Source organism: Neodiprion virginianus, chromosome 3, assembly GCF_021901495.1.
Source record: "Neodiprion virginianus isolate iyNeoVirg1 chromosome 3, iyNeoVirg1.1, whole genome shotgun sequence".
In the NCBI taxonomy this organism is placed as follows: domain Eukaryota; kingdom Metazoa; phylum Arthropoda; class Insecta; order Hymenoptera; family Diprionidae; genus Neodiprion; species Neodiprion virginianus.
The window spans coordinates 26,569,683-26,594,960 of NC_060879.1; the positions used below are offsets into that span (position 1 = coordinate 26,569,683).

A 25,278-nucleotide genomic window follows, 5' to 3' on the forward strand; every position below is an offset into this window, starting at 1 on the left:
GAAAGTTATCGTGAACATAAAATCAAATTGACTGTTCACATGATCTGAAAAGTATATAATCACTTATATCGAGATCTCAGAAACGTTTTACTGATATGTATAGCGAATGACGTCGTACACGGGTCACGACTTACAACGAGGTCAAGGCTCTACGAAATTTTATCAGCTGATTTTCGATACAGATGTGGTCGTTGCCTAACTTCCCTTCCTGAATTATAAATATAGTTAGTTCTATTGCGTGCCATATCACACCGGTTAACACGAATTTCGAGTCTGGGCTCAAGATGTAAAATTTCGATTTCTTCCACGCAATTAATAAAGGAAAAAATAGATTTATTAGATAAAGTAGCTTTTATAGAAACAAGACTCAAAATTCGTGTTGACAGGTGATTATTTATTATCGTGAAAAAGACAAAAGCAAACTTTATGGGTAATAAATGAAGATTTTGGTTATTATTCTATGTATAGAATCAGAATTTATTTATTTAAATATGTACTCAAAAAAAAAAAATAGTTTCTATTTCGTGTATAGATAATGAGAAATGAAAAAAGTCGAGAGGCAAAAGAATCCAAATGCGTTGAAAGTTTTCGGTAGACTTAAAGCGTTTTCAACTGACCACACTTGATGCACAATGACTCCAAATTCTTTAATTTATCAGGATTTGCTATCGTCAAAAGGCAGGAAATCGCACGCAGTGCGCAACAAGTGCATCCAGTCGTAAACATGATTAATATTACATTAAATTCACGCTTCACAAGTCATTGAAGTTGGTGGGGTGCACCATTTTTCGTTATAAAAACACATGCGTCGCCGGGCTGGCCATCATTGTATTTAAGTTTCTGAGACACCTTTGACAAAGGCACTTCTCGCCGTACAGGAGCCTAACATGTCAGAAAAAAATACACACGTCACCTGTAGTGAAGGATTGGCATTCCCAAAACCGGGTGACGAGGTGGTGATATCTGGAATTGCCGGGAGATTTCCAGAGTCGGATAACTTGACAATTTTTCGAGAAAATCTTCTCAACAAAGTAGACCTTATCACCGATGATGATCGTCGTTGGAAATCGGGTAGGTGAATCCAATATGGAGCTTGACAATGCAATCGATAAGTCAATCTTCGGGTTCTTATTCGACATGCGATAGTTTATATTGATGACTGAGACTGATATCATTAATTGTACGGACGGCTGCAGATAATCCAGATATTCCTCAACGAACTGGGAAAGTGAACAATATTGAAAAGTTCGATGCCGAATTTTTTGAAGTGCACTTTAAAGAAGCTCACACTATGGATCCTGCAGCAAGAATGATATTAGAACATACTTACGAAGCTATCATCGATGCTGGTGTCAATCCTCGCCAACTTCGTGGAACTAATACGGGAGTCTTCGTCGGTGCCTGCTACAGTGAATCAGAAAAATCATGGCTGTATACAGATTTGCAGGTCAGAGCATTATTCAATGTTCGATTATAAAGTTCATGAAAATTAATGTCTTCCTGGAGTCCCATTGATACTAGTTGAATAGACGTACTCCATAGGATTCCTATTCCCCTACCCTCATATATGACATTAAATGTTGTATGCCCAATGAGTTACTTATACTCTTGCTTAGAAGATCTCTGCGACTGTTTAGACAAACGGATTGGGTATACCGGGTTGCTGTCGTGCCATGATGGCGAATCGAATCTCTCATTGGTTGGGATGTACAGGGCCGAGCTACACTGTGGACACCGCGTGCAGTTCTAGTTTGTTTGCCATGGATCATGCGTACAGAGCAATTAGAACTGGAGAATGTCAAGATGCCATTGTTGTTGGATGTCATTTGTGCCTACATCCACATTTATCACAGCAGTTTTTTCTCCTTGGTATGAATTTGTGGTTAATATGAATGACATGTATTCATGCGTCTTTCCATTCAAAAATATAAATCAAGACGGTCACATAAAAAATATGAAAATCAAATTTCATCAATGGAATCTGTCCAGTGAAAATTATTCTGGAGTTCGAAAAAAAGAGCAGAGTACAAATATATCAATACAAATTGACAACGTTTGTAATTGTCGATCCACAACAAGATTTCTACGGGTGAAAATGTCAGAAATGAGGCAGTTGCCAAAAAATAAACCCAGATATATTACAAATATACACGTGACAAATGTTAATGAACGTAAGATGAAATGTTTGCAAGCATTATGGTCATACCGATAATGAATGCACAAGATTGTAAATCTTCATTTTTCTTCTCTGAGGAATTATACCGTACTCGCGCATTCTTAGACAAAATAAGACCGTCAGACACTTTGGGGCCTTTTTGCATAAATTTCTAACAAGAAGCAATCACGAATACATTTTCTTGTAGTTACTGCTTGAACGGTTTGATTCCTTATAGCCGAATCAGAAAGAGAGAGAGAAATCTTACTGCCTGATGAAATATTTTTCCTTTGTATTTGTGACTATGTATATAATACAATCCTGCGGTCAAACTGTTCTTGGCACAGTAGGGACGCAGATTAATTATTTTTAGCTATTCGTCAGGATTGCGAAGTAACGATACTTCATCGATGATAAAATATGTATTCTTCAACTACGTACATTTCTTTATCAGGCGTACTTTCCGCCGATGGCAGGTGCAAGTCATTCGATAATGAGGGAAACGGCTACTGTCGTAGTGAAGCGGTATGTACAATTTATCTTCAGAAATCGAAGGACGCAAGACGAATTTATGCACATGTTGTTTATACAAAAACAAATTGTGACGGTTACAAGGAAGAAGGAATTACTTTTCCGTCAAGCAGAATGCAGCGTGTTCTTCTCGAACAATTTTACGAAGAATGCAAGATTTCACCATCCAATTTGGCTTTCTTAGAAGCGCACGGTACTGGAACCAAAGTAGGAGACCCTGCCGAAGTAAACGCTATTGAGAAAGTATTCTGCCCTGGACGGACCACTCCACTTCAAATTGGTTCTATAAAGTCTAATGTGGGGCACTCCGAACCAGCAAGTGGCCTTTGTTCTGTCGCCAAGGTAAATGGTACTTAAAGGATGAATCGTTCACTAATGTGTTTCTATGTAAGATTTGAAAATTCCAAGATGTCCAGTATGTTAAACATACATCGATCCATTTCAAGACACACTAAAGTATCATCGTTTTTCACCAGATAAATCAATACACTTTCAAAACTTTTATTATCAGCTACTACGTATTGCTCAATGTCTAATAATAACAGATAAATTCTTATTAAAAGATTGTCCTTGCGATGGAGAGTGGAATCATCCCGCCAAATATAAATTATAATCGTCCCCGCGAAGAAATCGAAGCATTGATGACTGGTCGCATCCAAGTTATAACCGAACCGACGCCATGGAAGGGCGGTTACGTTGGTATAAACTCTTTTGGCTTTGGTGGTGGAAACGCACACGTTTTGCTGAAATCAAATCCGAAAGAGAAAGTCAATAATGGTGCACCTAATGACGACATGCCGAGACTCGTTGTTGTATCTGGACGGACGGAAAAAGCTGTTACAACTTTGTTGAATGATGTATGTACTAATGAAACTATCTATATCCTATAGAACATTGCTGATTGAGGTGATACATAGATTTATACCGCATATTGAACCGTATTTACTTGCGAGTACATCATATTTTCATTCTTTTTCCATCTTTTATCGTAACACTGCGTCTAGAAGAATTCATGGGCCACATGAACCAACGTTTTATCAAGATATGCGATTCGGAACACCGTTCTAAGAATTTTTATTCGTTGATACTATACATTATTTCGTAACTACAATATTGATTTGATTATAAAAGACTCCGGCATTTCAGTTAGCAGTTGCAATTTATACTAGTAAATTTATCCTTCGGCAAAGGGAATATTTAAAAGCCGTTCAGCCTTGCACAGTGACTACAACTGCGTAGCGTGAATGATTATAGCTTGAAAGCAGACCAGTGGATGTGGAATATATCGGTCTCTTTCACAACATACATGCCGAAAAGATTTCTGGTCATTTATACCGAGGTCATACTATACTGCCAGCCCGTGGCATAGCTCAGAACAACATGCGAGATGTGCGATATTACTCTGGTGAAAAGTCACCGATATGGTTCGTGTTCTCTGGAATGGGATGTGAATGGGTTGGGATCGGTAAGTGCAATATTTTTTTGTGATTCTCGCGTAACCGACAGATCAATCAATTAGGCGACATGCTTGTCGTTCAGGGATTCAAATTTATGATAATTTTAGTACCAGAACAAATTATGTAAGAATGCATGCTGATTTATTTATGGTTGCATTGAACAGGTGAAAGTTGGATGAAAATTCCGGTATTTGCGGCGGCCATCCGAAAGTGTGACGCCACTCTCAAGCCTCACGGTGTTGATATTATCCGGATTTTGACCAACAAAGATCCAAAAATGTTTGATAATATTATCAACTCGCGTGTTGGCACTGCAGCAATCCAGGTATAGTAGTTTTGATGAGCCATGTTTAAATCGACAAAGCAGAAAGATCGTGATACCTCCAGTAATATTCAATCATGACATTGTTACGTTGATTGCAATATTTAATCGCTTGGCTTTGTTTATGAGTGTGTGCTTCCATTCATTTATAGATTGGTCTATTAGACGTACTGTCATCGATAGGAGTTATACCAGATCATCTTACTAGCCACCTAGCGGGAGAGTTAGGCTGTGCGTACGCTGATGGTTGTCTGACCGCGGAACAGACAATCTTAGCAGCATACTTTGGTGGTTTGGTCTTGGCAGAATCTGGAGCAGTTTGTCAAAGCCTGGCAGTTGTGAAACTGAATGCCATAAAGCTGCGGAATATTTGTCCACCTGATGTACATATCGATTGCTCTAATGGTTCAAAAAATTCTATAATCAGTGGACCCAACGACTCGGTGACGAAATTCATTGCGGAATTACGGGTAAATTACAATATCTTGTGAAACTCTAAAATTATCCACATCACAGACTAAAACTCTCATTCTCAGTGAATAGTATCTGTTAATCAGTGAAATAATTAAAGACATAAGGCAGATGGTTATTTTAGTAATCGTTATTTCGTTACAGGCTGATAACATTTGTGTCAGAGGCGAAGCTCGCAGCAGCACGATATACCAAACTAGTGAAGTGGAAGCAGTGCGCCGAAAATTATTAGCTCATTTGAGAAAGATCATTCCGGACCCAAAACCTCGTAGCCAGAAATGGCTGATTAACACCATCGCACGGAGTAACCCGAAAGACAGTTCAAACTGCTTATTTTCGGCTGAGTTCTACACAAGCAATTTGTTTACTCGTACTTCGATTGAAGGAATATCCCATATCTTACCGAAGAATGCGGTAACCATTGACATAGCACCACATAATCTGCTTCAAGCCGCTTTACTTGGATCCTCAAGTGACAAATTGACGTATATCGCTTTAACGAACCGTGAAAATGTTGATAACGTCGACGTTTTACTTGATGCTATTGGAAAAATGTACGAAATTGGATTATCTCCCAAATTGAGTGAATTATATCCAGATGTTCAATATCCAGTTAGTCGAGGAACTCCCATGATTTCTCCACTGATACGTTGGCAACACTCGGAAGACTGGTACGTAGTTCGTTTGCAGAAACAAGACAGACTCAAAACTGGGAACAGAATTATTGACGTCAACCTGGCTGATGAGGAGTTTGAGTGGATGTCAGGACACGTTATCGATGGAAGAAACTTGGTTCCTGCAACTGGCTACCTAGCACTAATTTGGCAAACTGTGGCAATGATGCAAGGAGATCAGTATATGAAAGTCTCGGTAGTTTTTGAAAACGTAAGATTTCACCGAGCTACTACAATCCCAAAAGATAGTGCCATTAGGCTGCAACTGATGATTCACAAAGGTCAGATTGATTCTTGCGTAGCAGTAGTCGTTGCATGTAAAAAATAGATGTTATTCACAAATATCGAAACATGTAATAACACAGGTTTATCTACACATAGGGTCAGGCAGATTTGAAGTTTCCGAAGGTGATACCAGTGTTGTGACTGGCTTTATTCGAGTAGTTTCAAACGCACATCAAGAATGCGTCAAAACTGATGTTCTTGTGATGAAAGAGGAAAAGTTTCATCTAACTAGTAGAGATATCTACAAGGAGTTGCGCCTCAGAGGCTATCAGTATTCAGGAATGTGTCGGAGTCTCACTGGAGCATCCTTAAAAGGAAACAGGGGTCGGATAGCCTGGCACAAGAACTGGGCAGCTTTTATGGACAACATGCTCCAAATGCAAATCCTTTCAATTGACACCCGAGGACTAGTCGTTCCTACGGGTATTCAAAAACTAGTAATAGACACAAAGATGCATATACAACATCTGAATTCAATGCCTGAAGACAACAAAGGTAGGACTTATACTTCCGATAAGAAGCGTGTTGAGAATGTTTTTCGCAATCATTTTATCGAATTATTATCCCCAAATGACGATTTTTGTTTACTTTTTTCTTAGAATTCACAGTAGAGGCTTACAAAGATTTGGACATCATTGTATCTGGTGGAATAGAAATACGAGGACTAAGAGCCAGTGCCATAGCTCGCAGAAGACCAGCCGCAGATCCTGTTGTCGAAAAACATGCGTTTGTAGCGCATCGCGACCGAGCTAAGACGGAAATGGAAGTGATTACTTGCATCGCTACACAGATAGCTCTTGAAAACCATTTTGGCATCAAAATAAAAACAGTCGAACTGATAGATGACGTTTATGACGTATCTGCTGAAAATTTGATATCTCCTTTGATACAAAAAGTTTTAAATAACTTACCTTTACTTCAAGCGGACTTGAATGTCTTCGCACCACTGCACAAGTTTTCTGATGATGCCTTAACTTCGGATATCAAAATTTCTTGCCCAAAAAAATTGTCCACTGAACTAAATGCTGCTCTCATTGTCACCCACGGACTTCTTTCAGGTAGAAGTCCAAAAATGCTGAAACAAATTCATACAGCAATGAGAGATGGAAGCTTTATGCTGGCTAGAGAGTCGCTAGACAGTAACATTGGCGTTATTCGAAATACGGTGCATGAATACTTCCACGTCATTCTAGAGAAATGTACATCAAGTGAACTGATAATTTTACTTCGTAAAAAAGAACAGCGGACAGGATTCACTACCGTTGTCAGAGTCAGCAGTGATGAATTCACCTGGCTTGAAAAGCTACAGGCTGCGTTGAAGGTAGAAAACAAAAGGGCTGGTCGTACCTCTGAACGAATACTACTTGTCAGCGAGGGAGATTTGCAGAGTGGACTTATGGGATTAGTCAATTGTTTGCGAAGAGAACCAGGTGGTAAAATCATTCAAGGTTTATTAATTCAAGATTTGGAAGCTCCGGAATTCTCTCTAGAAAATTCATTCTATTCCGAACAATTGGATTTGGGTTTAGCCCTGAATGTTCTGCGTCCTGGGGAACTGTGGGGGTCTTATCGGTTTTTCCCCATGGAACCGTTGATATCAAAACCCGTCTATCACGCCAGCCTCAGCCAGACTACGCGTGGCGATTTACGCTCAGTCCAATGGATCGAAGGTATGATTCAGCCCAGTAACCAAAACACGGACATCGTCCAAGTGCATTATTCGTCGATAAACTTTCGCGATGTTATGCTACTCACTGGGAAACTAGCACCTGAGGTTGTCACTAGCGAAAGGATGTTACAAGACCACGTATATGGATTGGAATTTTCCGGAAGAGATATAAACGGTCGCGCCGTTATGGGATTGACTGAAGCTGGAGCTTTCGCAAATCTGTGTGTGTGCGACAAAGACCTTCTTTGGCCCATTCCAGATAACTGGAGTTTGGAAGATGCAGCTACGGTTCCAGTTGTTTATGCAACAGCCTACCATGCGCTCATGTTAAGCGGTAAGATGGAAAAAACGGATAAGGTGTTGATACACGCCGGAAGTGGTGGGGTCGGACAGGCAGCCATAGCGCTGGCACTTCACAAGGGCTGTGAAGTTTTCACAACTGTCGGTACGCCAAGAAAACGAGAATTTATCAAGAACCAGTTCCCGCAAATCGATGACGAACATATTGGGAATTCACGAGACACAAGTTTCGAGCAATTGGTTTTGCGGAAAACGCAAGGACAAGGAGTGGATATCGTACTAAATTCTTTAGCAGAGGAAAAGTTACAAGCGTCCGTTCGTTGTTTAGCAACAGGCGGAAGATTTCTGGAAATCGGAAAATTTGATCTTGCGGCCAACAATCCTCTTGGCATGGAAGCTTTTCTAAAGGGTATTAGTTTTCATGGAATCCTCTTGGATAATTTATTTAATGGTTGTCCCGATGAGAAAAAGATAATATGGGCCATGCTGACTGAGGGCATGAAGGATGGCGCTGTAAAACCACTCGTCCGGACCGTGTTTCCAATGAACCAGGTTGAGACAGCGCTTAGATATATGGCAGGCGGAAAACATATTGGCAAGGTCTGTTAATTACTTTTTTATATTAGTTCAAAGAATCTAGTGCCATTAGAAATGATCAGGTTTTGCTTTAAACAATCAAGCCTCACTAAAAAACAATTATGTGCATAATATCATATCATACATCATACATTATATCATATCATACATTATACGTCATATCATATCATACATCATACATCATACATCATCATGCATAGTATTAAAGTTCGAAATCAAAACTGGATGTTCGGATGTTCATAAAGTGACGTCACCCAAAATTTTTTTTTCTCATGACGTCATAAATCTATAGTAATCGTCGACAACGACAAGCAGCGAGCCGAATTCTTCAGTCTGGAAACAACCGCGCAGTAAAGCGGACGGATGAGAGTCGCGCTCCGCAGATTTCGAGTACCGGGTTCTCAACCTCCCGGATCTCGCGCTTCGGGTCCGCTACGTATTTCGAGTACCGGGTTCTCAACCTCCCGGATCCCGCGCTCCAGGTCCGCTACCTGGTGAAACTCGTCTTCCAGGACAAGCGCTCCGTAGTTCCTACGCTTCAGGTCCACTACCTGGTGAAACTCGACCTCCAGGACAAGCGCTCCGTAGTTTTGGCTGTCCAGGTCCTTTACCTTGTGGATTTCGACCTCCAGGACTAGCGTTCCGTAGTTACGGCACTTGAGGTCCGCTACTTGATGAAACTCGACTTCGATTGAATTAAGCAACGGTTCACTGAAATTCATACGACTTAACTCAAATTTCACACGGTGACATATAATTTTGAGATTACGCAATAAGATCGCGTTTTTTACACCAAGTCATTCGAAATTTAAGGAAAAATTATCCGAGACTTCTAACATAGTTCGACAGATTTTAGTCGTGAATGGTAACTACTTCTGAAACCTGAATCTGAAAAATGTAGTTCAATTTTATATGTACCGTTCAATAAGCTTTGTTGTCTTAATTTTGATAAAAAAAAGTCTATACTGAAACACTTATTTCACTTACCTGATTAAAATTTTCGTGTAGAGTTCGCGGATTTCAAAGTCTGTATGAACTTATACAAATTTTGCTCAATCGCATACAATCCTACTCGAGCTCGTAATAATTGACACTAATTTCACTTTGAATGAGAAAATTTGCACGACCTCCGCACGCTTTAGTGATCATTTTTCATAAATGGTTCTGGATTCGAATTGGATGAAAAAAGTTGCGGATTTACCATAAAAAAGTGTAAAATCGTATAAGAATTATTGATGATCTGGAGAGTGTGTAGGATACTGTTCTAGAATTTATATAAAAGTCTTATGGCGCTTTCAAAATCTTCAATGTAATTGTAATTACGAAGCAAGATAGGAAGTTCACCATTCGATATTCTTCTAGGTGATAATCAAAATTCGTGACCAAGACGAAGGATCTCAGTCTCTTCTACCTCTGGCTCTTCCTCGTTACTACTGCTCGGATAATGGCAGTTATCTGATTCTTGGTGGTCTGGGTGGTTTCGGCCTTGAGCTAGCCGATTGGCTCGTACTTCGTGGAGCAAAGAAACTAGTCTTCACATCTCGAAAAGGAGTCAGTTCTGGATATCAACGTATGAGAATTAACCTTTGGCAAAAGTACGGAGTAAAGGTCGTCATCTTAGTGGGAAAAGATGCCTCGACACACGAGGGATGCGAAGCTATTTTGAAAGAAGCAGCGTCACTTGGACCGGTTCACGCAATTTTCAACTTGGCTGTTGTACTTAAAGACGCCCTTTACGAAAATCAGACAGTGGAATCATTCGAAGAATCTTTCAGAGTCAAGGCTTGGGCTACAAGGCAGATGGATCAATTATCGAGAACGTTGTGCCCGCAACTCAGGCAATTCGTAGTATTTTCATCGGTATCTTGCGGCAGAGGTAATGCAGGTCAAACGAACTACGGAATGGCCAACTCCATTATGGAAAGAATATGCGAAAACCGAGTAGCAGAGAAGTTGCCTGGCTTGGCCGTACAATGGGGAGCCGTCGGTGATGTCGGACTCGTTGCTGAAATGCAGGAAGATAACAAGGAAATTATTATCGGCGGTACCCTGCAACAAAGAATATTGTCTTGTCTGCAAGAACTCGATGGTTTTTTGAATCAAGATTCTCCTGTAGTGTCGAGTATGGTAGTTGCTGAGAAAAAGTTTGGTGGCGCTAAGGCAGACATTCTTGCCACAGTCGTAGAAATAATGGGTATGAGATTTTTTTCTTAGCTATGATATTGTGCCTTCGATTATAAAAAACTTTTTCCGTCAACAACCAAGTACACGGTCAAATTTTTGACCAATCATTTTTTACAGGACTCAAAGACCTCAAAACAGTTAGTCTGCAAACACCGTTGGCTGAACTTGGGATGGATTCAATGATGGCAGTTGAAATTAAACAGACGTTAGAACGTGAATTTGAAGTATTTCTGAACGCGGCGGACATTCGTGGTCTCAATTTTGCAAAATTGCAGGAAATGTCTTTGAAAAAGGTGAAGGGAAGCGAGGAAGATAAAGGGTCAGAGTCCAAAACCGATGAGATCTTGACAGGCATGCAAATACTTATCCAAAATCTGGGCACCGTTGAACTGAACAGAAATGTCTGTGTGCCACTAGTAACAAACGGAAAAGAAGGAGAAGAAGTCTTCATCATACCAGGAATTGAAGGAACGTACCCTGTACTACAATCGTTGGCTGTTAAATTAAAATCACGAACAACATGTTTGCAGCTCGGATTGAATTCTTCGAATTTGACGTCTATTGAGAGCTTGGCGGACTATTTAATGCCTGTAAGTGACCTCCGTAAGATTTCACACAAATGAATCAGCGTATGGAGTTTGAACAAGTGTCACCCTGTATTAAATACCTATGAAAACTTTCAGCATTTTCAAGCAAGGTATAAGGGTAGCCACAACTTTGTGATCGCTGGATACTCTTTTGGAACATTAGTGGCCATTGAGCTTGCTAGACGTTTGGAGTCCGAAGGCCTCAGCGGTCGTCTCGTATTGATCGATGGTTCACCTGACCACATGAAGGCACTGTGTAATCAACACCTAATCTTAGATAATGAGGCGGAGTTACAATCTATTTTGTTGCTGGAATTGATGGATGCGATCAGTCCATCCATTAGGGCAAAGGTATCGCTAAGGTTTTACTATTAATCGACTTTATTGCTTCGTAAGCGAATCGTTATATGCAACTGTTTGATTTTCGATGAAAATGATTATAAACATCGTTGCCGTCTGGCAAGATATATCGCATATTGCAATCATAATTTTCTATTTACAGCTAGCGGTAGATTTACAAAAGTGCATTACCTGGGAAGAAAAGTTGACAGCGTTCACAAATAATGTACCTACGGATAAAAATTTGAAATTCACGGTAGAAGAGCAACAGGCCATGTGCTCATCTTTCTACAATCGTATCAAAGCTATCTTGAATTACAACTTTTCAGTATCGCCATGCCTTAATACACCAATAACCTTAATCAGACCTCAGATTCAGTCCGTTCGTACAATATCCGAAGATTACGGGCTGGGATCGGTGAGTTTATTTCACAACTGTGTTCTCGTAAGTTGTACAATTTTGGCAAGAGTACCAGTGCAGTGTATTTAACTTATCGTTGAACCATTTCTGTGCTGAAATGTGCAGATTTACCAATAGCGGGAGAAACTTCTCAAAACTTATCGTTGTCCTACTTGCAGATCACTTGCAAGAAAGTTGAAGTATGCTATGCGGCGGGTGACCATGTCACGATGTTGAACGATGACATTTGTGCACACGCTATTGATGTAAATTGCTTCAAAGATAACGCCATATGCGAGTCAAATGAGGCTCTACAATAGAATCAAGACTTCGTTCGCTGGGAACACATGTCTATGGATACAGTGGTTGTAAGTTTGACGCCATGATTACGAATTCTGTAACATACTTGAGCATCTGAATTGTACGTGAATAATGACCAATACGTTACATAGTGATTTCCAAACAATAGTGGTCTCGTTAAATATGCGAAACAAATCAAGTACCGAACACAACCAAGCAATGAACCTTTCTCACTGAGATATCTGGCGCAATTAATTTGCTTGAATGTAAACTAATAGCTGTAGTCTTTAAGACCAATAAAACAGATCTCTTTTCAATTTTGTTAGATTCATTTGTGGTAAACTCATCCGAATTAATACAGAAAAAAATGTGCATGGTATTTTCTAATTTCAAAGCAGCGGAACAAAAAGTCGTTAAACGGATACGTATGATAAGTACTTACACGTTTTATTCCCAATCAACAACCGCAGAGAAACAAATTAGTTCACTACACATTGTGCTCGAGTTGTACAGCATAGTATGAGCAACTTAACAGCAATAATATCATGACGCATTCGGGCATCGAATGATTCCCGAATTCTACGATCAGTAAGTTTCCACCATGTCAAAAGTATTGATTCATAATGAGCTTAACAACGATGTTAGAATCACAAGAATAATTTATGAGAAGGTAAGGATGGTCGTAACAAACTATCCAAATATTTTGATAAAATTGTCTCTCCGATATTATTGTTAAATTCGTATGTCGTGTATTCTGTTTGCTACGTTGTTTCATATATTCGTTGAGCTTGTCTTTTCTCTGCATGGTCTATATTTTTTCAAGGACTTTTATATTGATTTCTTCAATGCCGTGTTGCTTAAGAATATAATCAAACAATTCGATATTTTTAAATCTCTTTTGGTTGACTTGGTATTCAGAAAATTGCGAATTGCATTGCATTTTTTTGAATATTGCATATATATTCACAAAATAGATTTATTAGAATATTTACTTGTAATTTTTAATCAGGCATGGAACACCGCAAACCCATGGCAAAATACGTATGCAATCAATGAAAATAAAGAAAATAGAAATATGTTTGAAAAAACGTGCGAAAAGTAAAGAAGACCTCCACATGCAATAAGACTCGGAGAACGTCACACAATTTGTTACACACGTGGGAATTGCTCTTTAATTTGTAGGAAGAGAATTGTTCTAACCTTTTGAGAACATGTCCCACACAATACGGTACTGAATGTAATCAAATAAAGTATTCGATCGCGTGAATACTGTGCTTAATGAGAGAAGAATACGCATCCATAAGTTACATAGCTTGTTGCATGAAAAAATACGGTTTCAAGCGAGCAGGAATAGATAGATCCATGCATAAATGTATTTTCCTCAAACTAGTCAGTTTCAAACAATTCGAGGTAAAGATTTCCCTTAAATAAAGGTTGACTAAACAATCTATGGAATTTTACCACAAAGTACGAATAAGATTACGAAGGGTGAGTACTTAAGAGACCGAGTGCTGTGAGTTATAAGGATAGATGCTGGAAAAATCAATATTTTCCCCTTATTTTCCTCATTTGATTTTTTCATATTACTATAACGATGAATTTGATATCACTGATTTCGTTTTTTTCTCTCGTCATCGTCTGCAATTTCAGATAATGGCGGGTTAACGATTCTTCAGAACATACGTGGGTATTAAGAGCGAACACTGTTTCTATCGGGGAATTGAAAAATAATAACTAACCTCAATTGAACGAGGCTAACAAGATTTAATTTTCTTGTTTAGACTGTGGATTTTCGATACACGTGCTGTAGTCTTCAGGTGCAAATTACAAAGCAATACACTAAAGAAGAATACAAACAACCTTCCGGCCTGGAAGATCCTCGCCACGTGCGCGGAAATACAGAAAAAAAGGAATATAGAATTTCTAGAAGTCTAATATTCGAATCTAGAATCTAGTATCCCATATTCTACAGAACGAAGGATAAATGTGGAAAAAATTTCATTCATTGTACTTTGTCATCACCAATTTTCCGTCATTGTTGTCATACAAATGTGTTTGTTGAGCGTGAAAAACGACGTGGTATCCATATTTCAAAGAGTATTCATAGTATAATCGTATCCCAGAGGTCAGGTAGCGCAATGAAATAAAACTTCTATTCATTTTATTTCTAATTCATGTTGAAGCCGCAGTCGAGTGACCTTTACACCTTTGCATTAATTCTGCTCTATTTCTGTATTCAGACAATGCCATAAACAAGAATATTTCCATACAAATGAGAATCAGCTGTATGCGCCGGTTAATGACAATTTTCCTTGACAGTGATGAATTCACCTGCATTCAGGAAAAGCAGCTTAATTTAACTAACATTTTTTTCTAACATTCATGTGGTGCACATTATGTAACGCACCACGGTCTCTCGCTGTTAATATAAGAAGACAACTGTGTCCAGTTGAGAGTAGTCGAATCGCAGTCTCCGAAACATTTGTGACAATAACGCAAGTAGTTTACTGTATTATATGCGCAGTAATATGCCAAAGAAAATGGAAAACGAGCAAGGTGACGCGGTGGTGATATCGGGAATTGCTGGCAGATTTCCAAAGTCTAATAATTTAACGCAATTTCGAGAAAATCTTATGAACAAGGTGGACCTTATCAACGATGATGATCGCCGTTGGAATACAGGTTAATGATCAAAATTCATCACACACGAAGTGTGGTTGCTTAGTGGCATCTGAAACAGTATCAGAAAATTAAGCAGCGGGTTAATATCTTCATCTTTGACGCAATGTACTAGTTTGGTGAATTCATAAGACTTTCATAAAATTCTGATCATAAGATTGATGCGTTCTTGTTATTCCACTCACCCATCTACTGGAATCAATCGTACAGGGGAAGGGAGGGCTAGATGGAAGGTCTAACTTTATGATGTAAAGAAAATCGAACGACATAAGATTGATCTTTATTTTAATCAGCTTGAGAGGGACACACCTACATAACCATATAATTAATAATAATTATTATAAAGTGTAAAATCTTTTACGACTTATGAAGCGAAGACATGAAGAATTCCATTCTGCCCTCAACTTGCAAAATGGAAAGCTTGTACGGGTAAGATGGAATGTATAGGATCACTCTACATTTTGCAATTGGCGCAAACGAAACAACCATCTTCTGTATCGACACACAGCACATGTCCCTAACGACAACACAATGAACACTGTACCCAGCCCATACCCAGTCTGTAAGTGATTTCACATTTTGTTCGCCGTAAAATAGACAAAACACGTCATCCTGCGAGTGCTGCTCCGGATGTTGCAGCACGTCATCGTCTTATTAGTATATTGTTGTGATTTTAGCTTTATCCATCGCCCTTTACATCGTTTCTTCAGTTCAAGAACCTATAATACGATTTCATCTTGCCCTAAAATTCAATTTTCCATCTTTCCGACATGCCCATTGCCAATAATAATATCGACGCTTCAAACATAATTTAATTTTTTTGGTTATATATCAATTCATACAATGTATCCTTAGGAGGTACTTACTGTAGAAAAAAAACAGTAACATTACTTACCTCGTACAAACAATGGCATTGCAAAAATTCAATGTTTTCGAAAAATCCACCGCAAAAAGACTAAACACATGCAAACTTCGCTAATGACGTCAGCCGAATTGAACTTCGTTCATAAATAAAAGATATTCGCGTGCATCTATGTGCGTAGCGACTCAAGCGTCATGTCACGTGGTTTCGTTTTACAGGTAATTTCCATCTTGCCCTCTCTTCCCCTACAGTAATACCGCGATTTACTCCAACTTGCAGTTACGTCATTGGGCACCCCCCCCCCCTCCCGCCGCCCACTACCTCCCACACTTCTCTTATGTCCATAATTTACGTATTATTTTGTATTAAAAAAATAAACAGTATTTACTATAGCTTCTTCCTCAGAGTTTTTCTGTGAGGTATATAATTATCTCTGGTGAGTATTTATTACACATGTGCATTATGCAGATGTATAAAACGTGCTTCCCGATTAATGTTTTTTTCAACTTACACGGTCAATGTCGGAACGACCCGTGACGTAACTTCGAGGTATTACTTTATCCAATTCATAATTCAACATTCTAGAGCGAATTATGAACGAAACACCAATATAATCTTGCTAGTAGTAATGTCATCGCTTAACTCGACTGGAACTCATCTAAATGATTTTATGGTATTCAGATCATCCAGATATCCCACGACGAGCTGGGAAGATAAACAATATTGAAAAATTTGATGCTCGATTCTTCGGCGTACACTTTAAAGAAGCCCATTCTATGGATCCTATGGCGAGAATGTTATTGGAACATACTTACGAAGCTATTATTGATGCTGGCGTTCATCCTGGGAAACTTCGTGGCACTAACACCGGAGTTTTCATTGGTAGCTGCTACAGTGATACAGAGATAACATGGGTCTACTCGGATTCACCGGTAAGAATAATAAATAATACTTGCAGATTATCAACGTGACCAAAATTCACATGAATATATCTTAAACAAACTACAATCGAAATATACTAGAAAATATTTCCAACTATCGGGTTAGCATTTTTTATTAAAGTTCAATAAAGTATGAGCAATAACATTTCCTTACAACTAGAATTACTATTGTTCAATGAGTTATGACCACTACTTAGAAGAGCTCTGTCTCTACCTAGGTAAATGGGTTAGGTCTACTGGGTTGCAGTCGCTCCATGATGGCCAATCGGATCTCTCTTTGGTTTGGATTTAAAGGACCTAGCTATGCCGTAGACAGTGCGTGCAGTTCTAGTCTTTTCGCTTTAGACCATGCGTATAAAGCAATTAGAACTGGACAATGTGATGCTGCGATCGTTGGAGGATGTCATTTGTGTCTTCATCCATTTGTGACTCAACAGTATTTTCTTCTTGGTACAAATGATTATTCCTAGACGTTAAAATAGTTAATATACACATATAACTGTATAAGCTATTGTGAAAAAAGAAATTTTAAACGTGACACTTCAGTAAAAGTTCACGCCTTCTCGGTTAACATGATATTTCAATTTTCAACAAAGTTGCGTGAAACGAATATGTTCCTGCATGTTCGAATTGATTTTATTCGGTATGACACAACATATTCATTCGAATCACGTTGATTTGTAACGTACACGTAAATATTTTCTATTGCAATACACTGAGAAGTCTCCTCAACACATACTAATGTTGGCGTGTTACTAGTGATCGCAGAAACAACTTTTCTTATTTCCCATAATCCCTCGTCAGGAACGCTTTCCCCTGATGGAAGGTGCAAAGTATTCGACGCCGAGGGAAACGGATACTGTCGTAGTGAAGCGGTGTCCACGATTTATCTTCAGAAATCGAAGGATGCCAAACGTATCTACGCGCAGGTTGTTCACGTAAAAACAAATTGCGACGGTTACAAGGAAGAGGGCATTACCTATCCGTCGATTAAAATGCAACGTATCTTATTGGAACAATGTTACGAAGAGTGCAAAGTTTCGCCATCTGATCTGGCTTTCTTAGAGGCACATGGTACTGGAACCAAAGTAGGTGATCCTGTGGAAGTTAGTGCAGTAGAGAAGGTATTCTGCCCAGGACGAAACACCCCGCTTAGAATTGGCTCAGTTAAATCAAACTTGGGTCATTCAGAACCAGACAGTGGTCTTTGTTCCATCGCTAAGGTATGTCGTAGTCAGAGATTCTCCTACTAGATGAAGTATCACATTACATAAGTAGTACCCGATACAACTGTTCCGAAAATGGCAGCTATCTTATTCTTGGTGGCCTTGGTTGCTTTGGTCTAGAGCTTGCAGATTGGCTCGTACTTCGTGGAGCCAAAAAATTAGTCCTCACGTCCCGAAAAGAAATCGGTACTGGGTATCAACGAATGCGCTTTCACATTTGGAAAAACTACGGAGTCAAAATTGTCGTTGTAGTAGGAAAGGATGCCTCAATTCCCGAGGATTGTGAGGCCATCTTAAAAAAAGCGACAGCACTTGGACCAGTTCACGCTATCTTCAACTTGGCTGTAGTATTGAAGGATGCTCTTTTCGAAAATCAAACGGTGGAGTCATTCAAGGAACCTTTCGTAGCTAAAGCTAGGGCCACAGAGCAGTTGGATAAATTATCAAGGACGTTATGCCCGCAACTGAAACAATTTGTAGTGTTTTCATCGGTTTCTTGTGGCAGAGGTACTGCAGGACAAACGAACTACGCAATGGCCAATTCGATCATGGAAAGAATATGCGAGAGAAGATCAGCAGAGAACTTACCAGGATTAGCCATTCAATGGGGAGCGATCGGTGACGTCGGAAAAGCCGCAGAAATGGGTGAAAATTATAAAGAATTAGTTACTGGCGGTACTCTACCACAGAGAATTGATTCTTGTCTGCAAGAGCTTGACGGCTTCTTACAACAAAAAAGCCCAATAGTATCCAGTATGGTGATTGCTAAGAAAACGGCTCTTACTAACGGAGCTGAACATATTGTCGATGCGATCGCAAATATAATGGGTACAGAAACAGGATTTCAATTTCGTAGTTTGACTTTCAGTAAAAAGCTACAAAAACAATTCATTTGCAATAACTACTCATACGCTCAATTTGTTGGAAAATTTTTCTGCACGTTTAATGCGAATCATCCTAAACTTGAAAACGTGTGTTCGTTATCAAAGTTGACAGTATTCTTCCTTCCTAAAGTGTACATAATTCTTTATATATATAGGACTCAAGAACATGAATAGCATGTGTGTACATACACCATTGCCAGAACTAGGAATGGACTCTATAATGGCAGTTGAAATCAAATATACATTGGAGCATGAATTCAATATTTTCTTGACCACATCGGAAATCCGTCATTTGAATTTTGCGAAACTCCAAGATATGTCTCAGCGAGACAGCAAAAAATATGAAAATCGGAAAAAGTCACCGCAGCAACTAGACGATTCTGCCAGCATATTCCAACTCCTTAATATTTTAACAGTTGAGGGGATGTCGAAAAATGTTTGTGTGCCTCTGATGACTACAGCTGAGGATGCAAGACAAGTCTTCATATTACCAGGAATCGAAGGTGCATGTACGATATTTAAGGCAATAGCTGGCAAACTGAAATCGGCAAACACCGCCTGTTTACAATACGGACCATCTTCCCTGAACACAACATCGATAGATGAGATGGCCGACTATTTGATTCCCGTAAGAGCAATTCACGTAATCTTTCAATCTTTCAACAAATTACGGCTATAATACTGTTAACTAATTGTATCATGCACTTAAAAATTATATCTGATAACCCACTGTAGTATATCAAAGCACGAAGCATGGACCGCAAGAAGTTTTTATTAGTTGGGTATTCCTATGGAAGTATAGTGTCTATCGAGCTTGCAAGACGTTTGGAAAATGAGGGTTTCACTGGTCGCCTTGTGATGCTCGACGGCTCACCTGACTACGTCAAAACATTCTTGTCATCCTTGACGACAAAGTCTGAAGACGAGCTGCAAACTTTCGTGTTTTTGAAGATTATGGATGCGGTGGCATCATTCGCAGTTTCAAAGGTGAACGGGCTTCGTTATGATAATTATTGCCAATCAATTTCTATAAAGTTAATGAATATCTCAAACAAGACGTCAATAAAGATGAATTGTTCCTGAATAATATTAATTACTCGCAGTACTTGTACTACGCACATACATTCATTTACACGTTGCCATACGTTGATATGCATCAATTGATTGCCATATTTTGGGGTCAGTCGCTCATATCTTTATACGTGAATTTTAGGATAAATTGAAAATTTTGTCTACGGATCTGTGCGCAACAATAAGAATTAACATTTCGCTGTTTCAGCTTACCACTGAGTTATTTAGCTGCCGTGACTGGGAGGAGAAAATAGCAGCGTTCACAAGAAATATGCCAAAAAATAATTTATTGAATTTTACACCGGAGGATCAAAACACCTTGTGCTTAGGTATTTATCGTCGCATAAAGGCCCTCCTGGACTATGACTGTTCAAACCTACTACCAATCAAGTCTCCAGTAACCTTAGTCAGAACTAGAGCTTCAAGCATTTTGTTCGATACAGAAGACTATGGTCTGAAACGCGTAAGTTTTCGTTTCAATACTTGGGAATAATTAACGTAAATGCTATACGAGCCGAGGTACGATATTGTTGTACCTTGAGCACCAATTATAAGTAAAAATCACATTCATCAGTACAAATTAAAAACCGTACGGATAGTGATTGGTGTGAATTGGCTTCGGAAGTTTATTTCTCAGAATAGCATGATTGCATCAAATCACAATATAAATAATTACGCTGGAAGGTTCTTTAAAATTGAATTACCTCTGTTTCGCAGCTTACGCAAAATAAGATGAAAATATACTATGCGGAAGGAGATCACATCACGATGCTGAATGACGATATTTGTGCGGCGGCAATTAACGAGGAACTCGCCCTAAATGTTATACCTGGTTCAAAGTGAGGGGTATAAAAAACTGCGTATATCTCGAAAACCATCTCTACATAACAGCACGACATGTAACTTTGCGCACTATGAAAAAGTCAGGATAATTTAATCGAATAAAAGAGTTTATCTAAGTCTAAGAGTTACATTGACTATTTGCATCTACAACCTTGTATCAATTGAATGTATGAATATGGTATAAATGTATGTGTTATGAGCTGGATTGACTCTGACTAATATTTATTCGCGGAAGAATCGACTTGCCACAATAATTTGACGCTCGTACTAAGGCAAAGTTCTTGAACACGGCTTACCTGACATGAACGCGAAGTTTTCCTCTTCTTGGTTGAACATGTATTGAGAGAAGATGAGGTTTTGAAACAAAAGTTGTCACTTACTGTTAGTTGATCTTGACGATTCAGGTTATAGGTGGCTCTGCGTGCTCGATGATGACAGTTTATGGTATAAATTGATGCTATTTTCAAGCGATTGCTCTGGTTACAGCAACTGAGGGTTTTTGCGGGAGGATTTTCAAAAGAGAAAAGGATAATGTACCAATGCCAAACAGGCGTCGGTCAATTAAGCAAAGAGATTTAGATAAACAACTCAACGCCTCTAGTACAATCGAAATTCACCAATCCCAAATGAGCGCGAGTAAATATACTAAAATGGACGCGGAGACAGTTTAATAAATTTGCCACGTTGATCCACTCACGTTGAAGCTTGTTAATTAGGTTAGCTGACAATATGAACTAAACACAATGATTAGGTTTGTTCAAGTTTGACTAAATTGAAATTGTAATGTTTGGATATTGTTATGAACAATAATATTATTCGATAGTACATATTAGAGGTATGGAATTTATTTGGAGTTATTTGTTTCGTCAAGATTTCGAAAGATTTTGTAAAGTACTCTGGTCGAAGGTTGACGACGTACTGCTCCGTTCAAAAAAAGATTTCAAACCAGTTTATTAGAGATTTTTGAAGAACTACTCCAGTTAGGACATGTTTACAAACTGCGCTGGTTCTGCATACCGCAACGCTCTTTAAGGATTTATTCGTTAGCGTACAGATTTCAAATGTGCTTCCTGATTGACTGCCTGCATTTTCACCGCGTGTGCACGCCAGATGTGTTGTCCGCGAAAATGCATTCCGGGATTGTCGGGCATTTATTAAATCCACAGCAAATGGTAAAAAAATCCCTCTGACTCACGCATGCAGATACCCTACCTAATTGACTGTTGATATTATTTTGTCTTACTATAAGAGAAGGAAAAAAAGAACAAACCGCGCAAGCGATTGACGAAAATAGAGAACAATTGTATGGTATAAAGAAAACGTATGAAACATGTAGAATAACGTGATGGAATGTTGAATCCATTTACGATGATTACGTGATGCACACTAGGAATTTTATGATTTACCGGTAAACAAACTAGATTATCTACAATAATACGGCTGTAATATGAAAATAGAAAAATTATTTATATCGAAATGGGATTCTATTCGACACGCGCTCGATGTATTTTATGACGTTAATGATCATAATTATTCCAGTAAGTTTTCATTTGCTCTCTCGATCTTGAATTTTCGTAGGCATAGAATCGAAACGTTGATTCAGCTAGTCGCAAGTGAAGTATCTACGTTGGGTATAGAAGCGGAATTGTTTTTCGAAAAGTGTTCGTACGAAAGTAAATTCAGAGTAACTGCAATACATCTCGGATGGGGAAATTTTTATAGAGATGTAATAATTCTTCGTATATGAGACAGTATTTAACGTAGTGTCCCGATTTAAAGACCTATAACGGTGATTGTCGGCGATTTTTTTTTTGATAAAGGGATAAAAGAACGAACCTTCTTCAAACTTCCAGTGTATTTTAACACACCTTTGAAATATACGAGCAAACATTTTTATCATCCAACTGTCGCAGAACAGCAGCGTTATTAGCTGACCCGTTAACTGAAGAATGAATCTTTAGTCCACGCCTGACGAGCGAAGGGCCGAACCGCTTCAGTCTGCAATCGGCAGGAAAGATAAAGTGCGTATTTCTTGTCTGGAATGTGAGAGCTGAAATCATTATACGTGATATCATATCATCATACATCATACATCATACATCATACATCGTACATCATACATCGTACATCATACATCATCATACATAGTATTAAAGGTCGAAACCAAAGTTCGGATGTCGGATGTTCAGAAAGTGACGTCACCAATTCAAAATCAGCTAGCCGAATTCCTCAGTCTGGAAACAACCGCGCAGTAGAGCGGACGGATTAGAGTCGCGCTCCGCAAATTTCGAGTACCGGGTTCTCAACCTCCCGGATCCCGCGCTTCGGGTCCGCTACGCGGTGAAACTCGACTTCCAGGATGAGCACTCCGTGGTTCCCGGTTCATGTTTACAATAAATTATTTCAATTCGTTTTCCGCGCAAGCCTGAATTCGGTAGCTGTCAGTGGGCTAACAAAATTTCTATAACTTTATAATCTTCTCATAATCTTTTCGGTGAAATATATCGATAAAAAAATTATATTAAACCTCACACAAAATTTTTGATTTGTTCCCATGCTGAGAATATTTATTAGCATTCGAGGTACAACTCGAGGTGGTTGGCGGTTTTCGTTGGAGGTGGTTAGGGGTGGTTGCGGGTAACCGCGGTGATTCAGGAGGAGGAGGACGAGGGTTTGTGCTCGGTGAGTAAAACACTTTTATAATATTTCATTGCAATTGTGATTATATTTTATCTAAAATATTTCAAACTTGTCATGTTTACATTAAATTATTACAATTCATTTTTCGCGCAAGCTCAAATTCAGTAGCAATGAATAAGCTCATACAATTTATTATATTATTATTTAATTAATTAATATTCTTATAATATTTAATGGCAATTGTATTTATGTTGTATTTGAAATTTTTCAAACTTGTCATGCTTACAATAAATTATTTCAATTCGTTTTTCGCGTGAGCACAAATTCAAAAGCTATGAATAAGTTTATACAATTTATTCTATTATTAATTAATTAATTAATCAATTACTCAATTATATTAATCCTTACACAATATTTTCGATGTGTTCTTATACTGAAAATATTTATTACTATTCAAGGTATAACCTGAGGTGGTTATCGGTGGTTGTTCAAGGTGGTTGAAGGTGGTCGGAGGTGGACGAGGAGGAGGACGAGGAGGACGAGGATTTGTGCTCGGTGAGTAAAACACTTTTATAATATTTCATGTCGCTTGTTATTATATTTTATCTTGAATTTTCCAACTTGTCACGTTTACAATAGATTATTTCAATTTATTTTTCGCGCAAGCATGAATTCAATAGCTATAAATGCGCTGATAGAATTTATTATTTTATTAATTCGTTAATTATTCATATAAATCCACACACAATATTTTTGATGTGTTCTTATACTAAGAATATTCATTACTATTCAAGGTATAACCGGAGACGGTTATCGGTGGTTGTTGGAGGTGGTTGGCGGTGGTTGGAGGTGTTCGGACGTAAACGAGAAGAAGAACGAGGGAGACGAGGAGAACAAGGTGGACGAGGAGGACGAGGATTTGTGCACTGTGAGTATAACATTATAAAGTATTGAATAAAGTAGGAGTAGGAGTAGAAGTAGGAATAGGATCAGGAGTAGGATCAAGAGTGGGAGTAGGAGTAGAATCAGGAGTAGGAGTAGAAGTAGGAGAAGGAGTCTAGCGTACCCTACCCTACCCTTCCCGCCCCTACCCACCTCCTATACTCCTACTTCTACTCCTACTCCTATTTATACTTCAATCTTACTACTACTTCTACTACAACCTTACTCCAACTCCTGATCCTACTCCTATTCCTACTCTCACTCTTGAACCTACTCCTGATCTCACTCCTATTCCTACTGCTAATTCTGGATATTAATGTTACGGAATATATAGATTGCGTATCGAATTGAATCCCATATCAAAACGAACAATTCTTTTATTGTCATATTATAGCCGATTATAGTGGATTATCTAGTATGTTTCCTAGAAAATTATGAAATTTATAATTTGCATCACATGTTAATCATAAATGAATCATATATATCAGTGTCGAACATGGACCGCATATACTGACATTTATACTTTTTGGTCTCTGCATCATTATTTCATCTGATGTACTTTTATTCATGATCTATGTATGCATCATTCTTCTCTCGGGTACCTATACTTTAATTGAATCACTGTTTTGCTACGAATTTTGAAAGATATTTATTCTCATTATCAATTTCTTGGAGGCCGACAAGTCGGTGAGTACACTCAGGCCAAGTACTGGCTTGGGCTTACCATTGCGAAGACTGTGTTACTCAGAAGGTGAATGCAGCCAGCATCATGTCGAAATCGGCAACTCTCTGATGTTCTGCAATAACTCAACTCTACCGTTGGAATACCTCACAGAGCAGTTTTCGGTTGTCACGTTAAAGCCCATGAGGGCGACTGTGTTTATATTCTTCATCCAATGGTGAGGCTAACCCCTTTGTA

General features: G+C 38.7%; 3 protein-coding genes across 7 annotated transcripts; all 3 read left to right on the forward strand.

The window, feature by feature from the left end:
* The first annotated feature begins 810 nt into the window (after nt 1-810).
* On the forward strand, nt 811-14,034 carry LOC124299965 (fatty acid synthase-like). Of its 3 annotated transcripts, XM_046753459.1 has the most exons (17): nt 811-1,071; nt 1,197-1,447; nt 1,638-1,869; nt 2,610-2,680; nt 2,771-3,028; nt 3,250-3,543; nt 3,941-4,151; nt 4,308-4,468; nt 4,618-4,935; nt 5,081-5,891; nt 5,992-6,390; nt 6,495-8,464; nt 9,824-10,655; nt 10,763-11,235; nt 11,329-11,583; nt 11,735-11,989; nt 12,151-14,034. In XM_046753459.1, the coding sequence occupies exons 1-17, from the start codon at nt 888-890 to the stop codon at nt 12,289-12,291; spliced, it is 7,116 nt and encodes a 2,371-aa protein (XP_046609415.1). In that variant the 5' UTR covers nt 811-887; the 3' UTR covers nt 12,292-14,034. The 3 variants fall into 3 exon arrangements, with proteins under 3 accessions (XP_046609415.1, XP_046609412.1, XP_046609416.1); XM_046753456.1 differs by having other exon boundaries at nt 2,610-3,028; XM_046753460.1 differs by lacking the exons at nt 811-1,071; nt 1,197-1,447; nt 1,638-1,869 and having other exon boundaries at nt 2,871-3,028.
* A 559-nt stretch (nt 14,035-14,593) lies between these two features.
* On the forward strand, nt 14,594-18,009 carry LOC124299967 (fatty acid synthase-like). Of its 3 annotated transcripts, none has more exons than XM_046753461.1 (4): nt 14,594-14,953; nt 16,494-16,744; nt 16,972-17,203; nt 17,558-18,009. In XM_046753461.1, exons 1-4 carry the CDS (start codon nt 14,788-14,790, stop codon nt 18,004-18,006), a joined length of 1,098 nt encoding a protein of 365 aa, XP_046609417.1. In that variant the 5' UTR covers nt 14,594-14,787; the 3' UTR covers nt 18,007-18,009. The 3 variants fall into 3 exon arrangements, with proteins under 3 accessions (XP_046609417.1, XP_046609418.1, XP_046609419.1); XM_046753462.1 differs by lacking the exon at nt 14,594-14,953 and adding an exon at nt 15,433-15,512; XM_046753463.1 differs by lacking the exon at nt 14,594-14,953 and adding an exon at nt 15,831-16,030.
* Nucleotides 18,010-18,037: 28 nt separating this feature from the next.
* LOC124299968 (fatty acid synthase-like) lies at nt 18,038-20,899 on the forward strand. The gene is made up of 5 exons (XM_046753464.1): nt 18,038-18,807; nt 19,019-19,491; nt 19,599-19,850; nt 20,143-20,397; nt 20,652-20,899. Exons 1-5 carry the CDS (start codon nt 18,183-18,185, stop codon nt 20,775-20,777), a joined length of 1,731 nt encoding a protein of 576 aa, XP_046609420.1. The 5' UTR covers nt 18,038-18,182; the 3' UTR covers nt 20,778-20,899.
* The last annotated feature ends 4,379 nt before the right edge of the window (nt 20,900-25,278 follow it).

Bases quoted from the DNA above. Each gene is read 5' to 3' on its own strand.
- LOC124299965 (XM_046753456.1), top strand. From the start codon at position 888: ATGTCAGAAAAAAATACACACGTCACCTGTAGTGAAGGATTGGCATTC. The intron at 4,469-4,617 runs GTATAGTAGTTT...ATTCATTTATAG, and splicing joins TTGGCACTGCAGCAATCCAG to ATTGGTCTATTAGACGTACT. The intron at 11,990-12,150 runs GTGAGTTTATTT...TCCTACTTGCAG, and splicing joins AAGATTACGGGCTGGGATCG to ATCACTTGCAAGAAAGTTGA.
- LOC124299967 (XM_046753461.1), top strand. From the start codon at position 14,788: ATGCGCAGTAATATGCCAAAGAAAATGGAAAACGAGCAAGGTGACGCG. The intron at 16,745-16,971 runs GTAAGAATAATA...GTCTCTACCTAG, and splicing joins GGGTCTACTCGGATTCACCG to GTAAATGGGTTAGGTCTACT. The intron at 17,204-17,557 runs GTACAAATGATT...ATCCCTCGTCAG, and splicing joins TCAACAGTATTTTCTTCTTG to GAACGCTTTCCCCTGATGGA.
- LOC124299968 (XM_046753464.1), top strand. From the start codon at position 18,183: ATGCGCTTTCACATTTGGAAAAACTACGGAGTCAAAATTGTCGTTGTA. The intron at 19,492-19,598 runs GTAAGAGCAATT...AACCCACTGTAG, and splicing joins TGGCCGACTATTTGATTCCC to TATATCAAAGCACGAAGCAT. The intron at 19,851-20,142 runs GTGAACGGGCTT...TCGCTGTTTCAG, and splicing joins CATCATTCGCAGTTTCAAAG to CTTACCACTGAGTTATTTAG.